General features: G+C 40.5%; 1 protein-coding gene across 1 annotated transcript in view; it reads right to left on the reverse strand.

The window, feature by feature from the left end:
* prkcha (protein kinase C, eta, a) overlaps positions 1-5,383 on the reverse strand; it is a 29,085-nt gene extending 23,702 nt beyond the window's left edge. Inside the window, exon 1 of the mRNA XM_086274248.1 lies at positions 4,789-5,383. Within this exon, the coding sequence (XP_086130374.1) occupies positions 4,789-5,139 (351 nt within the window). The 5' untranslated portion in view covers positions 5,140-5,383. The remainder of the gene's footprint in view (positions 1-4,788) is intronic.
* Between the last annotated feature and the right edge of the window lie 9,581 nt (positions 5,384-14,964).

The following is a 14,964-nucleotide window of genomic DNA, read 5'->3' on the forward strand; positions in this document are numbered from 1 at the left end:
GAAGAAACCTCAATTTTCTTTTCAGTTGCCGCTCATATCCTGTCTCAATCTACAGTCTAGACGACAGGTTTGACTTGTCCACTGTGAGAACTTCCTCTGTGTGTGTGTTTGTGTTATGTTATCTTTGCCTTTTTGACTGCGGCTTAGTTTAAGTGAATAAATAAATAATAATAATAATAATAATAATAATAATAATAAAAAACAACAATACATTAAGAGGTTAGAATTTGTTTCCTTCTCACTGAGTGACAGAGCTCAATTGGGCAGATGGGCAGATTAAAGGAGGTGTCCATATTGTTTATCTTTATACAAACACATAAAGAACTGTGGTGCTACAGAAAATTCAATCTGTGATAACAAGGTTTTGGTTTGACTTTTGCATCTATTTCAGGACATGCAGACATTTCTACTTACTTTAGAAAGGGAACCATTGCAAGCTGTGCAAGTGCACATTTTTTATACAGACCTTAAAGTAATCTCATAACTGTGGGTAAAGGTAAAGGACAGCAAGACGCTGTAGTTAAAAAGCAGAACACTGAATGCTACATCATAGAGAGGGAAGTTTCTTTTTCTTTTTTTGTAAACGGGAGGAGGGTAGGGTCCCTTTTTCAGCCAAGCGAGCAGCACAATAATCAGTGGTGGAAAATGTTGAGGGGCCACATTTAACCCACTTTTAGTTTCATAGCTTGTAACCCTCAAAAACCACTGCATGAACACATCCACAAGTACTTCAAGACTGATTAGAGCAAACACATAAAATAAACAGCAGCTAAACAACCGAATAATAAGCAAAATACATCACAAAGTAGTGCTGGGTACTGTCAGCAGGTGGGAGTCAAAGGAGCTGGGCTTGTGTGTGTGTGTAAATGCCATGTTAAATGTCTCTGAACGCCTTTGGGTTAAATGGAGGAGTTGAGTAACTTCCTGAAGAATTCTGCTTAAGCTGTGCTTTGAGTCCAGTAAAAGCCAGAAGAAAAGACACGAAGAGTTTTGTGGAGGTTTCTTTCCTGGACACAAGAAGGTGTGAAAAGAAGAGACAGAGAAAAAAAGGCAACACAGGAAGAAGAGCATTTGAACACAAGCCAACTGAGACTAACTATTTTAGCAGTAAGAGAGAGAGCTGATCAGCTGCCTGGTGAGAAGACTGATAAACAGCAGTGTGGGCGTGTGGAGGCTTGCGCCTCATGTGAAACAAACCAGCCCAGCACTTCTGCACAACAAAGCCCTTAAAGCCTTCACAGTTCAGATCTAGCGGATAACGGCTTAGAATTTGTGTCGTGAAGTGAGAAAGTCAGCTGCACTAACCAGCCACTTCTTCTAAAACTGCAGACCAAGCTCCACTTTCATACCACTTCCCCTACACTTCTGGGGTCTTGGTGTAAATGTGTGCAAAAGCAGTCTTGAAAGTCATGCTTCTCTCTACAAATGCGTATATATGTGTATATATATGTATATATATGTGTGTATATATATGTATATATATATGTGTATATATATGTATATATATATGTATATATATATGTATATATATATGTGTGTATATATATATATGTATATATATATATATACATATATATATATATGTGTATATATACATATATATATACATATATATATATATATATATATATATATACGAGCTTGAAGGATAAACCGCCCGCAGGGGCGTGCTGGGTGTTATATATATATATATATATATATATATATATATATATATATATATATATATATATATATATATATATATATATATATATATATATATATATATATAATTAACCTCTGTGCTATGTGCAAGGGGAGAGCTGTTTCCAAATGTGAGATAGAGAACTACTGAAGGTTATAGCACTATTGCATTATATTGCAATTTGCATATTATTGCTGATTGATACAAAACCGCCACATTAAATGGACTCTATGAGGCATTTGTTTCTAATGTGCTATGACGTAATGAGAAAGTGAGGAGACAGCGTAAGGGCCATGCTCAGGTTACATTCACACCTGCAGTGGCTTCTAGTCCTGAAGGGATGAGAGTAAGTCTGAACAGGGAAACTCCAGTTTCAAGAAGCACTTTTTTGTGTTTCAGTGTAAATAAGAGTGAAACCACTGTGGTACTTCACATAAGGCTTTAATTTAAGCTTCATGAGGTCATTTTTTCCACTGAAAACTGTGCATATATGGTATTATAGCAACAAAATTTTGGACAAAGTTTCTTTTACGCCTCAATCGACAAAGTTTTGTGAACTGTGAAACTCTGTAAACGGCTGAGAGCAGACGTGTGGAAGTTATAAAAATACATGTCTCTAGAGGCAGCTCGTGCAGGCCTGGGTACTTCTCTGTATTTGCTTGTGAGTTAGCAGGTCTTATAAGTAAAATTAACACCTCCCCACTGCAGTTGCATGTGTGGTTTGTGACCATGGTTGCTGCCAATAACAATTCTAAGGCAGTGTATGAGCAACATTTATGACAGAGGTTCTTGACCCAACACTTTATGTTGAAAATGAGTTAATAAATCTCGGACTCTGTTTAAACCTCTTCCTCCTGTAGAAGCAGGGAGGACCTCAGTGCAGATGGGATGGTGTTATTGTTTTCAGGCACAAAAAGAGGGAAAATTAGTCACACACTGAGGCGTGTAGTGAACAGCGCCCTGAGCTTAATAACAGGCTTTGCCTTCTAAACCTGCTCTAAAACGCTGTTCATAAAGTATTAAAGCTCTGATGTGAAGTTAAAATAGCGCCTAATGTGAATGTGACTTTAGAGGTTAACTTTTTTTTTTACTATAAATCAACCTGGAACTACATTTTTAATCAGTCTTATAGCGTTGTCTTAAAATTGCTTAGGTATGGATAGAAGAAATTAATAATTTAAGCAGGATTAGAAAATATAGGATGATTTTTTTCATCATAAGGTCCATATTTTGATTCCGGGACTTTAAATTCAGAAAAGTTACCCTTGTAAAGTAAAACAAAACAAAAAAAAACTGACTTAAAGCACACTTGTCTGATTGGCCAGCGTTGAGAAAGCCTGCTGAGGAGAAGCACCGTGTGCCTGTGAGCAACACTTGTTTATTTTTGCATTTGTTCACTGGTTTGTTTGTTCTTGATTAAAACTTGAATCTCAACTTAACTTGCTTATTTTGGAACCTTAATCTAACCAGGAATAAGCGCATGAACAACATGTGTAACATGTGACTGATCTGTAAATATTAATGCCCTTTGCATTGTTTGTTTTCTCGTGTTCGGTCAATTAAGTCTTTCAGTCACAAGCTGCAAAAAACATATGTACAGCTTTTTTCCTGTGCATGCTTCAGTTAATTGGCATACAATGCATGACTGACATGGGAAAGGTCTGCTGTCAGGAACAACCAAAGCTAACAAAGCTAGCATGGTATTTGCTGACAAGAGTAAATTAAGTGTCAGTAAGACTTCTGAAGAACACTGTTTTACTGAAATGTTTACATATATATTGGCAGCAAGACGACTTTAGTTTGGCTTCGTAGGCCTGAAGATGACTATAAAGAAATCTCTGTAACATTTTTGTTGCCGAAAGTAAAAATTTAGCATTCCCAGTACAGGTGGGTCAATAAAATTACAATACTTTTTTTTTTGCCATGCAATTACAGACACACTGGGGGGTGTTACTCAAATGAATGAGGGTAAAATGCACAGAAGCTTTAGTAAAGATGGTGAACATCCAGCTGAGAATTCACTGAACTAATCAGTTATACACTAATGTGACACCGCAGTGTACGTACTGCATATAAAATTCCAGCTTTTCACCCTTTAAAAAAAATTATCCTTCAGTTACACAGAATACTGTATTCAAATGTTATTGTGGGCAATGTATCAAAATAATATCACACTAGCTTCTGAGATACTCTTTGAGTAATTCAAAGCTGTCTGTATAATGCATTTTTAACATAGTTAAAGCCTTGTTTAACATGAATATGCAATTTAAATTGCATATATATCTGACAAAAAATAAGAATAAAAGTATATGTTCCCATTAAGCCATCCATAGGTTTGTAAACAGTAGGCCCATTTCACATTACCAACTAAAAGTGGATCAGTGATAAATTTCTTTAAGAGCTTTTGACACTAAAGTTTCTGTATTATAAAGAATTGTAAAAGTCTCTTCCTTTGCATTATTTCTCATACATATACTACAATAAAGCTACATGAGATGGGACAGGCAGAAACTTTGGGTCAGTTACTGCTCCAGCAAACAGGAACTGGTTCATGTCTGGGTATGTGGCAGCTGTAAGTGATGTGAGTGATCATGCTGGACATACTAAGTATTGTTGGTATTGGACCTTCAGGTATATTGATTCTGGCTGTTATTTAATTTTCCAAGGCAATGTATGATGGCAGGAAATGCCATCATACTGTCATTGGATCTGAGGCGTTTTTGGCTCCGGGTTGAACCAATAAACTCTGCTTGGAGGTGTGTGTACTTTAATAATAAAAACATTTTATTTTTCTTCTTCTTCTTCTTCTTCTTCTTCTTCTTATTATTATTATTATTATTATTATTATTATTATTATTATTATTATTATTATTAGGCACTGTTCTCAGTACGAGACCACAGGCCTGCTCTCATATTGTGAGGTGTATGTAGTGGTGTGTGGCCAGCTGCACATCTGTGCCCCAGGGCATCCTGACAGACGAATCCACCCATGTTTATGGTTAAAGGATGGTCTAAATTTAAATGGAAGAAATAACACTTAAACAGCCATTAAATGACAGTTTCACTTAAACAAAAAAAAACAAGGGAACCCTAAAACTTACCCATCCCTCAAAAGTCTCCCCTGTATTGGAAGTTTCGATGAGGTCCTCGAACTGAATGGTGCAGTTGGCCACAAAGTCATCATATCCGATTGGAGTGTCGTGGAAAACAGCCAGCTCGATCTGTTTGCCGTCGTTCACGTTGAGGCAGAACTCCTCGTTGTACGTGGGCATGTTGGTTTTCTGCTTGGTGTGAGTCTGCCCAATTTTGTAGTCGTCCACCTTCACCACAATATAGGGGTCCATGGCTGGAGGAGCCTTGTTGAAGATGACAGAGTGGCGGAGGGAGAAGGTAGTCGGTTTCAGATCCACCGCCTCGCCGATCCGGAGCTTTAGATACCCGTTAAACTTCATGTTTACTAAGCTTATATATGCGCTAAGTTAAAAAGACAGCAGGCAAATTAAAAATAATATTTTAAAAACAATATGGAGAAAAAGTCATTCACGCTCACTTCAGGTCAACAACGACCAAATCTGTTCACAGTTCTTGGTGTCAGCTCATCCTGACCTAAAAGTTTTTGTGCTGACCGTCTGTGCAGCGCGTTTACTGTGAGCGCAAAAAGCTGCAGCCAGTATGGGTGCGAACCTGCTTCAAATGCTTTCAGTAAATAGGAAGCGACAGCATGCTGGGGAGGAGGCACAAGTTCCGCATAACATTTGACACACACACACACACACACACACACACATCAGCAAACCTCTCAACCTGTCACTGTCGGGTTGGTGTGTCACGTGGTTGTATTGTAGTTCTTTGTGTAGAAAAAAATGGAGTCTGGTACTATATAGACCATGATGCAACACTCTGTTTGTGTAAGGTGCTGTGGTGCTTCACCTGTCCTTCACTCTGTGATGAAATATCGCCCCTTTGGCTCTTATCGTGCACTACAGAGTCCGAGTTTCTCATTTATAACTTCAAGGGCTTTATCAGGCTTTAAAAAGATTTAAAAGAGATTTTTTCTTTGTCAGACTTGACTGGCTACTTTTTACATGCAGTTGTCATAGCTCGTGTAACAGCTGCTTAAGTATACTTTAATCTAAAGCTTGCTAAAACCATAAAGAGTAGGCTTGATTAGTTCTGATCAGAACCAGCACAGATAAGCTGACCACAGGCTGTCAACAAAGAAAATCTACCCTCGCATCAGAGCTCCCGACAACAGCTTAGCCTTGCACTTCTGCAGAAGTGGAAAAAAAAAATACAACAAATGAAAAAAATCTGTTTCTAAATTAAAGAAAAACAATGCAAATAACTAATAAATAAAGAACTGGATGTACTTTTACACAGTGTATTGATAGTTTTATGTTTGCAGTTTGCTCTTCATCCAGTAGATGGCCATGAAAGATCAGTAAATACAATGAAACACCCTGAAACGAACATGAGACGTGACACATAAGTAAGTATGCAAAGCTCTACTTTTTGTCTTTATATTTAGAGCCTTAATGGATTTTATCAGGACACACCAAGTAAAAATCAATCAAACAGACCAGTTTGGAACGAGACTTGATATTTATTATTTAGTGTATTGTTGGACGTTATGATGAGAAATATTTCAAAAATCTAATGTAATTTAAACCAAACAAGCAAGCAGGAAGTATCGTGCTTCCAGTTAGAGCCATAGTGACGTATTTTCATGCAGTTTGGCGTCTGTGCACCACCGCAGGGGATCTGAAATCAAAGACTGAAGATCTGATTGAAGTGCAGACTTTCAGCTTTAATTGACTGTTTAAGAATTGCAGATATTTTTTACATAGAGCCTGTCATTCTCAGAAGCTCAAAATTAATTAGACAAACTAACATAATTTTATACATAAGGCTCTTTCCCCCCTCTTTATTTATAGAGTTTTTACATGCAGTTTGACATATCAGGCCTAATAAAACAAGTACCAAACGATACAAAGACATACCTCAATACATTCAGGCCATTACAATTTGGATGATTTTTGAGAACTACTGAACAGCATATAACCAATCCCCATCCCAAGCTCCATAAGGATCATTTTTAATATTTCATGACTCCATGACGTCTAGAACCCATCACCAAATGCTGTGTTTCGTCTCCTGAGATGCTATGTCAGCCAAACCGAGTTGCTGCTGGTTTGTGGGTATTTTGGTCTCCAGTTGACTAAAACGCACGCTCTATTAGCCAGAGATCATGTGACCGAATTGACTCACTTCTTTCATTTCATGAGAAACTCTTGGGTGCTTCTGCAGTATGCTTTGGGTCATTATCCATTTGCACCAGGAATTGCTGTCCAGTCAGTTTGCAGCATTTGACTGAATCTGAGCACACCTCACAGTTCATTTTGATACTTCTATCAGCAGCCACAGTGGGACCTGCTTCCACTGGCAGCCATACATACCCATGCCCTAACACTGCCCCCACCATCACAGACGGCATGTGTAGCAAGCACCCGACAGACACAGTGTTTGACGTGTTTTTGCATTTCTTTATTTCGCTTGTTTAGCAGTTCGCTGTGACTAAGGCACTCGAGCAAGGAGTCAGCTCCTTCTGTAGCTCCTCCACTGCACACACACCCCGTCAGTCTCTGCCATCACTCTATATAGGGAGAGAGAGTCATCAGTCACAGCACACACACCTGTCCCCACCCCTCCACTGCAGCATACCAGAGACCACACTCCTGCCACAGTATGTTAAGGAGAGCTGTTTCTCTTCTCCATACTCCCATTTGAATTGTACAAGTTAATCTTGATTTAATCTGTCCATATATATATATATATATATATATATATATATATATATATATATATATATATATATATATTTTTTTTTTTTTTTCAGAACTGTGCAGGCCGTTTAGATGCTTTTTTGCAAAGTCTAATCTGGCCTTCTTGCTCTTCGGGGAAGCCAGTGCTTTCCACCTCATTGTATAAACTGCATTTATATTCACAAGGGCTTCTCATGATTGTAGACAATGATACACATGCCTCCATGGGAGTGTTATTGACTTGGTTAGATGTTGTGAATGCTTTTTCTAGCCAAGCAAAGCATTTGTAATCATCCATTTTAGTTGTTTTCTGTGGTTTCCAGGTAGATGCTGAGCCGTATAGGAGCATTTATTCTTTATAAGAATGCACCAGACTGTTGATTTGGCCGCTCCTAAAGCTTTTACTATCTTTCTTTTTTTTTTTTTTTTTTCTTTTTCTCTAAATGACATCAGAAACAGCAGTATGCGACATTACGTGATGGCAGAGCTTCAGTTCATCCTTTGTCATTTTTTTTTAAATTTTTTTTTTTATAATAAATAGGACAGGGGGAATGAATGAGAGAAAGAGGGGGAGAGAAAGAAAGAAAACCAAAGGGGAGAAGAGACGGTGAGAAGGGGGGGGAAGAGAGAGAAAAAAAAAAGAACTCCTGGGTCACCTGTATGGAGAAAACAAAAAAAAACAAAAAAAACAAACAAACAGAGGAGACAGCAAACAACAAAGAGCAACATAATAATAGAGAAAACAAAGCACCATCACAATAAACTAGCTAGTCATAGATATCAATATTTACTAAATAATAAACGATATTGTGCAGCACGCAAGATAGACAGCGCACAGTGTGCTTTGAGGCAGCAGCCAAGAAAGCTTTAGTCCGCGTCTGTGAATACCCATGTGTGCATACCTGTGTGGATCAGCATGCTTGCATTCCAAAGGTTTCTCCATGTAATGATCTGCTAGGGAGTGTGGGGGGGCCACAGCCCCGTCCTCCAGGGTGTGAAGCGGGTATGGAGGAGATCAAAACTTCAGACATCCAGAGGCCCCCAGAACACAAGAGACCATGGAAGACCAACAGAGGGGCAGCCGCGCCACTGTTCCAGTAAGAGCTGAGGAGAGTCCCAGATGAGGGCTCGCCCAGCAGCCGCGGAGCAGAAGTCAGGGGGAGTTGCAGTGACGCGCCCGTGAGCTCCGCCGGCCCCCAGCTGTGCCTGAGTGACCGAGCCCCAGGCCGAGAGGCCGGGGGCACCCCACCTCCAAAGGGGCCCGAGCGAGCCCCAGGCCCCAGGCCCCGACAAGCGGCCGCCAAGGAGTGAGCTGGTGTGTACCCGGACGCCCACCCCCAGACACCCCAGCTTTTACTATCTTTCTGATAGTTTTATTCCGGTGTTTCAGACTAATGATGGCCACCTTTACCTATATCTTTGGACCTCATTGTCATGGCTACTGAACGGACTCACGCGCAGACAGTTCTTTCTCAGAGAACAAAAGGAGATTTATTTACAACAGGGATCACCTCAGTGCTATATATATATGTACAGTGAGTTGGGAGGGGGGTCCAGGGCTCCAGGAAGAGAAGCAGGGGGGAAATCCACACACACGCTTCCTCTTCCACACAGTCACCGCCACAGCTCCTCCGCACACACGCACTCCTCTTCAGCCGCACTCGCTCCAAAACTCCACACACGCTGCCACACCCGGGCAGGTCCCGTGATTTGGTCCAGAAGAGGGATATCTACACACAGAAGTTAACGTTAGTTCCACAGCAAAATACACACAGGGCATTCTTTTGAAAATGCCGAGAGCACGAACTCAGGAGGTTCACCGTTCCAGCGGTGAGCTGCTCTGTGCCACTGCCTTAAATAGCAGCTGGGGAAATCAGCCAGATCAGCAGCAGGTGGACACAATCACACAGGTGCGTGGGCCAAGAGCGAGAGCCCGTAACGAGCTCCGCCCAGGCAGAGAGGAGGAGGAGAGACAAAGAAAACAAAAACAAACAACAACAACAAAACCTGTAGCCAGCGTGGGCCAACCAGAGAGACACGGGGACCATGACATTCATGTTGAGAGCACTTGCTGTGCTAAACATGTATTTGTCTATCTGTGTTAACACTTAACAACTACAGATTTTTATCTGCTTAATTTGTCATGGAATAATGAGAGAACAGATTCCACTTGGCCATGAAAGTGCTTGTCAGTCAAGCAAGCACTTAAATAGCACTTGTGCCTGAAAATTATAAAGTCTGTATATAAAAAGGCTGCATTTCCTGAACAGGGAATGCAATATTTTTGTTAAACCTCTTGAATTAAAGCTGCACTTTCCTCAATATTTACAGCACACACAAAAAAGCAGTAATTCAAATTATTATTACATGCACATCTGTGCTTGTTGACATCCTCTGACTGGGCTCAGTGAACCAGCAGGAGGCAATGGGCTGTAAAATAAATCCTGAAATGAAAGTAAAAGTTCAGCTACTTAATTTCTTTTTCTTTTTTCTTTCTTGACCGGCTGGTTCACCTAACTGCAGGAGTGCTCTTTTTCTTTATTCTTTAAACACCACTCTCTCCCACTCTGAGGGTGCTGTACCTCCTCTATCCATAAATGCCACGATCAAAGTCTTCACTTTATTGGTGTTAGACTTGACCTCTCACCCCACTCTGCCAAATGTCAGGACTCCACATCTCTCTGGTCCAGCTGTTATAAATAAAGGGCTGGGGTCCCAGAACTTGCACATCCCCTGAATCCAGGATGTCTTGTAAACGGCCTCTCAGACATGACCTTACTGAGAAGAGAAGGTCGTAATACCAAAGCGGGCCGATAGCAGATTGATTCAGTGCAAAAAGTGTCAGTGCACTTACAGCAATCAGCGGCAGGACTCTCAAAGCTGGTGGTTGAAAATAAAACATTTTGCCCCTTTAAATTTTTGTTGCAGATCACCCCGACCAGCAGGAGCAAATGTTCAGGTATTCTCACATGGCTTTTTTTTTTTTAAATACATGTTAGAGTCGGGGTATTTTAGTTCTATTTCTGTGCACAGTTTGAGAAAGGTCATAAGAGTGTTCCTGCTTTCAGCAAAGCCTCAATGTTGTTTTGTTGAACTGTCCAGCAGAGGGCAGAGTAAGACTGTTTAATCCATTGATCCCCCTCATCTTCCACCCCCTCGTCTTCCTTTCTGCTCACATCCCTCTTATGATAAACTTTAAAAATCTATTTTTCTTCCACTCGCTCATATTTTACCCCAGAATGAGAGATGGCACTTTTACAGCTCAGGATGATTTGTTTTCTTTCTTTGTTCTACGAGCAGTTCCCCCTCTTTTTCTCCTTCTGTCTGCCAACTCAGTGGCTCTTTGCCCTGCATGGCTTCCCCCTCATTCCAGCCTAACATTCTCTCTCTCTCTGGAAGAGGCTGTCACGGCCAAATCGTGAATTTATGCACCCATGGGAGACGTCTGCAGCTCTCCATGACTCCAGAGACTGAGAACACACAGACTTGTGAGCTTCATGTGTACATATACATTAGACATGTGCATGCTTTACACACACAAAGGCATGAACACACACTTCTGAGGTACGGTGGCCCCTAGAGACAAAGCACGTACAAACTCCAAAACACTTACAAAATCCAAAACACGTGCAAAATCCAAAACACATGCAAGCTCCAAAACACTTACAAAATAAAAAACACATGCAAAAGACAAAACACGTACAAAATACAAAAAACATGCAAAATCCAAAACACGTACAAAATACAAAACACGTGCAAACTCCAAAACACTTACAAAATAAAAAACACATGCAAAAGACAAAACACGTACAAAATACAAAACACATGCAAACTCCAAAGCACTTACAAAATCCAAAACACATGCAAACTCCAAAACACGTACAAAATACAAAACACATGCAAAATACAAAACACGTACAAAATACAAAACACGTACAATATACAAAACACGTGCAAAATACAAAACACGTGCAAACTCCAAAACACTTACAAAATACAAAACACATGCAAAATACAAAACACGTGCAAAATACAAAACACGTACAAAATCCAAAACACGTGCAAAATACAAAACACGTGCAAAATACAAAACACGTGCAAAATCCAAAACACGTACAAAATCCAAAACACGTGCAAACCCCAAAACACGCGCAAACTCCAAAACACATGCAAAATCCAAAACACAACGGAAGTGCTCCAGGACGCTAGGGGCAGTGTTGAGCTTTTGTTACCTAGTAACTACACAAGCCAGGAAGTACCAATGACCGGATTTGGGGTCTGCAGCCTTAAAGGCCGCATTTTAAGGCCGATTATGTCACAGCGACACGACAAAGACTGTCCCAATTCAAAGGCTGCTCGAAATGCGGCCCTCAAATGCGTCCTTAATTTCCCTGAATTTTAAGGATGGGTCTGTGTAGCCTTCATGGCCCAACATATCCCAGACTTCATAGCGCGGCGGTGGTTTGGATAATTTTGCCGAAAAAAAACGGCGGAAGCGGAGCGGACGAAGAGTAAACTTCCAGAAGTAAGTACTGAATATTATGTCACTTATTTATGCGCAAATGTTTTTATAATGAAGAACATTAAAACATTACTGTTGGCAACATGTCGGGAAAGTTATGTGACATTAGCGACGTTTGTACTAACTTGGTTTTAAAGCCTTCACTTCAAAATATTCGCCGTTCAATAGCTGACTTTAATCTTACAGAGAATGTGATGATTTTATGCGTAATTAAAGTCAGTCATGTCAGTCAGCTGACGGTTCACTCCTTAAGCTGAAAGAAAGATGCTTTAATCACAGGAGTCACACATGTGTCCACTGTACCATCTGGGAACTCTTCTTGTTTAGCACTCGTAATGACACAAACACTAAATCCTCCTTCTCTGGTGCTGTTTTGTAGCAGTGTGTACACCTGAGACTGTCACCTGTCTGTCTGTCCTGCACTCTCTCTGTTTCTTTCTCTCTGATTGTGGAATAAAAGTATGAACATGTATTTATAAGTCACACTTGTGTTTGAATCCTGCAGCTTATCACACATTTGATTTCTATGTGTGACACCTGCAAGTGTCCAGAGTGAGAACAGACTGAGGGACCCACTGCATTACATCATCTGTGAGGCTTTGCACCCCTGATGATCCACCAGGACAATCTCAGCAGTATGTGAGGAAGAGGAGGAGGAAGAGCCAGCAGCAGCTGACAGATGGAGAGAATAGACAGACTGTTCCCTGTTTGTGAAGGACTGCTAGAAAAGTTTAAAATAACTAATTGTCTGTCCTGAATCAGTCTTATTAGGTAATGTTCAAATAATTTTATCATTCCAGTGTTTCCAGTGTGGGAGAAAGTACTCAGGGCCTTCAAGTTACGCACTATGAAAGGCAGCAACAAGTTTAATGTTCAGAAACCTAAAGTCTGTATCAGCAGCAGAATGGAGCTAAAAACAAATGTTTGATTCAGTTCTATGAAGCTTTGAGTATTTTGGATCAGTAGCACTGCTGTGTTTGTTGCATCATATTGCTGTAATTGTTTATATGCTTTATATATTCTGAGGTAAGTTGATCTATAGTGTTACATCATATTCTATAAGGATGTTATGTGTTTGTAGACTTTCTGCCCAGTTTGACCCATTTAGCAGACGTCAGCCTGTTTAAAGCTCTGATATCTATTCTGTATGACTTAAAGCAGTTATGACATGGTCTGATTTTCTCACCCAATAAAGGAATATTTAATACATCAGTCTACTCTTCATTTTATCAGAAACATATATATACTATTATATACTATTATATATTGTACATATATTTATTAGTTTCAGATGTAGCCATTCTTGTATTTTGCTTGTTTACATTATTGTATTTTGCACAACTCTGTTGCTTGTGAAGCTCGCACACAAGAATTTCACTCACATGTGCTGTACCAATGTACCTGCACATGTACATACTGTCCTGTGGTCTCAGCCTCAGATACTTATCAAATCACACAAAGCTCTTGTAGAAACAAACAAACAAATGAAAAAAAATATGTTCTCCTTCATTTCTGTCAAAAAAAGTTGTATGACACGTTTCCAGCTGTTAGTATCATAGTTGCTAGGCAACCTGGGAAGCGCAACGGAGACTAGAGCCCATGTGTTTGCAACAAACTTGCCGTTTATTTTACAAATCGAGCTCAACACTGCCCCTAGCGTCCTGGAGCACTTCCGTTGTGATTTGGAGTTTGCATGTGTTTTGAATTTTGTACGTGTTTTGGATTTTGTACGTGTTTTGGAGTTTGCACGTGTTTTGGAGTTTGCACGTGTTTTGAATTTTGTACGTGTTTTGGATTTTGTATGTGTTTTGGAGTTTGCACGTGTTTTGAATTTTGTACGTGTTTTGGATTTTGCATGTGTTTTGGAGTTTGCACGCGTTTTGAATTTTGTACGTGTTTTGGATTTTGCACGTGTTTTGGATTTTGTACGTGTTTTGGATTTTGCATGTGTTTTGGATTTTGTAAGTGTTTTGGAGTTTGCACGTGTTTTGGATTTTGCACGTGTTTTGGATTTTGCACGTGTTTTGGATTTTGCATGTGTTGAGGAGTTTGTGCGTGCTATTTGGAATTTGTAAGTGTTTTGGAGTTTATACATGCTTTGTCTCTAGGGGCCACCGTACTGAGGTATCTCCTTAAAATGCCAAGATTTTATTGCCTCGAGCACAAAGCCAGCTACCAAAAGCCTCCCCCCTCCTTTTTTCAGAGCAGGCTGATTCTGTGTATATGGCTTAATTTCAGCCACCTGTAGAGTTTCCACATTTGCTTCACAGTCTACACTCTCAATTTATGTCTGTGTAACCCAGGACAGCTCAATCCCCTGGCTCTCTGCCCAGGTACACCCTATAGCTGCAGCTAATGAACCATAGCATTGGTGCCAAACTGTGGGGCGGGAACTAACAAGAGTATGGTCCAGATATGGTGAAGCCCATTCCCAGCGCTTGTGACCTCGGTGAGAGAAATCCTACGGGGCCAGTCTACACCCCTAACACGCTTGCTGCACTACCACAAACTCAATTACCCTCATCAGTCATCGGGTCCAAGCAGCAGGACTAACCCCCGTGCTACAGTCCAGTCACAAGACCCCAGCTTCTCCTCAGGTAAGGCTGTGCACACACACACACACACACACACACACACACACACACACACACACACGGCCTCAAACAAGAGACTCTGACATTACGTAGTGCTCTCTGCTCTCTTAAGCCCTTCGGCCACAAACATACCCTGTTATTCTTCTTTATCAGCTTATTAGAGGGGGGGGATTCTGAGTGTAGAGGAGGTTATGGTTTTCAAATTAAAAAAAAGAAAGAGGAAAAGGACTGACAAATAAAGCATGATGTTGTGAAAAGAAGAATGCAACTGTGAGAGTGGTGTGAGCTGCTTTGGACAGAGGAGCAGAGAGTAGAGGATGGTGGGGGCCCTGTCACAGC

Source organism: Aulonocara sp. 'chitande type north' Nkhata Bay, linkage group LG19 (assembly GCF_057382095.1).
Source record: "Aulonocara sp. 'chitande type north' Nkhata Bay isolate Kocher_YH1m ecotype deep benthic linkage group LG19, A_spYH_male_GT1.1, whole genome shotgun sequence".
Classification (NCBI taxonomy): Eukaryota; Metazoa; Chordata; class Actinopteri; order Cichliformes; family Cichlidae; genus Aulonocara; species Aulonocara sp. 'chitande type north' Nkhata Bay.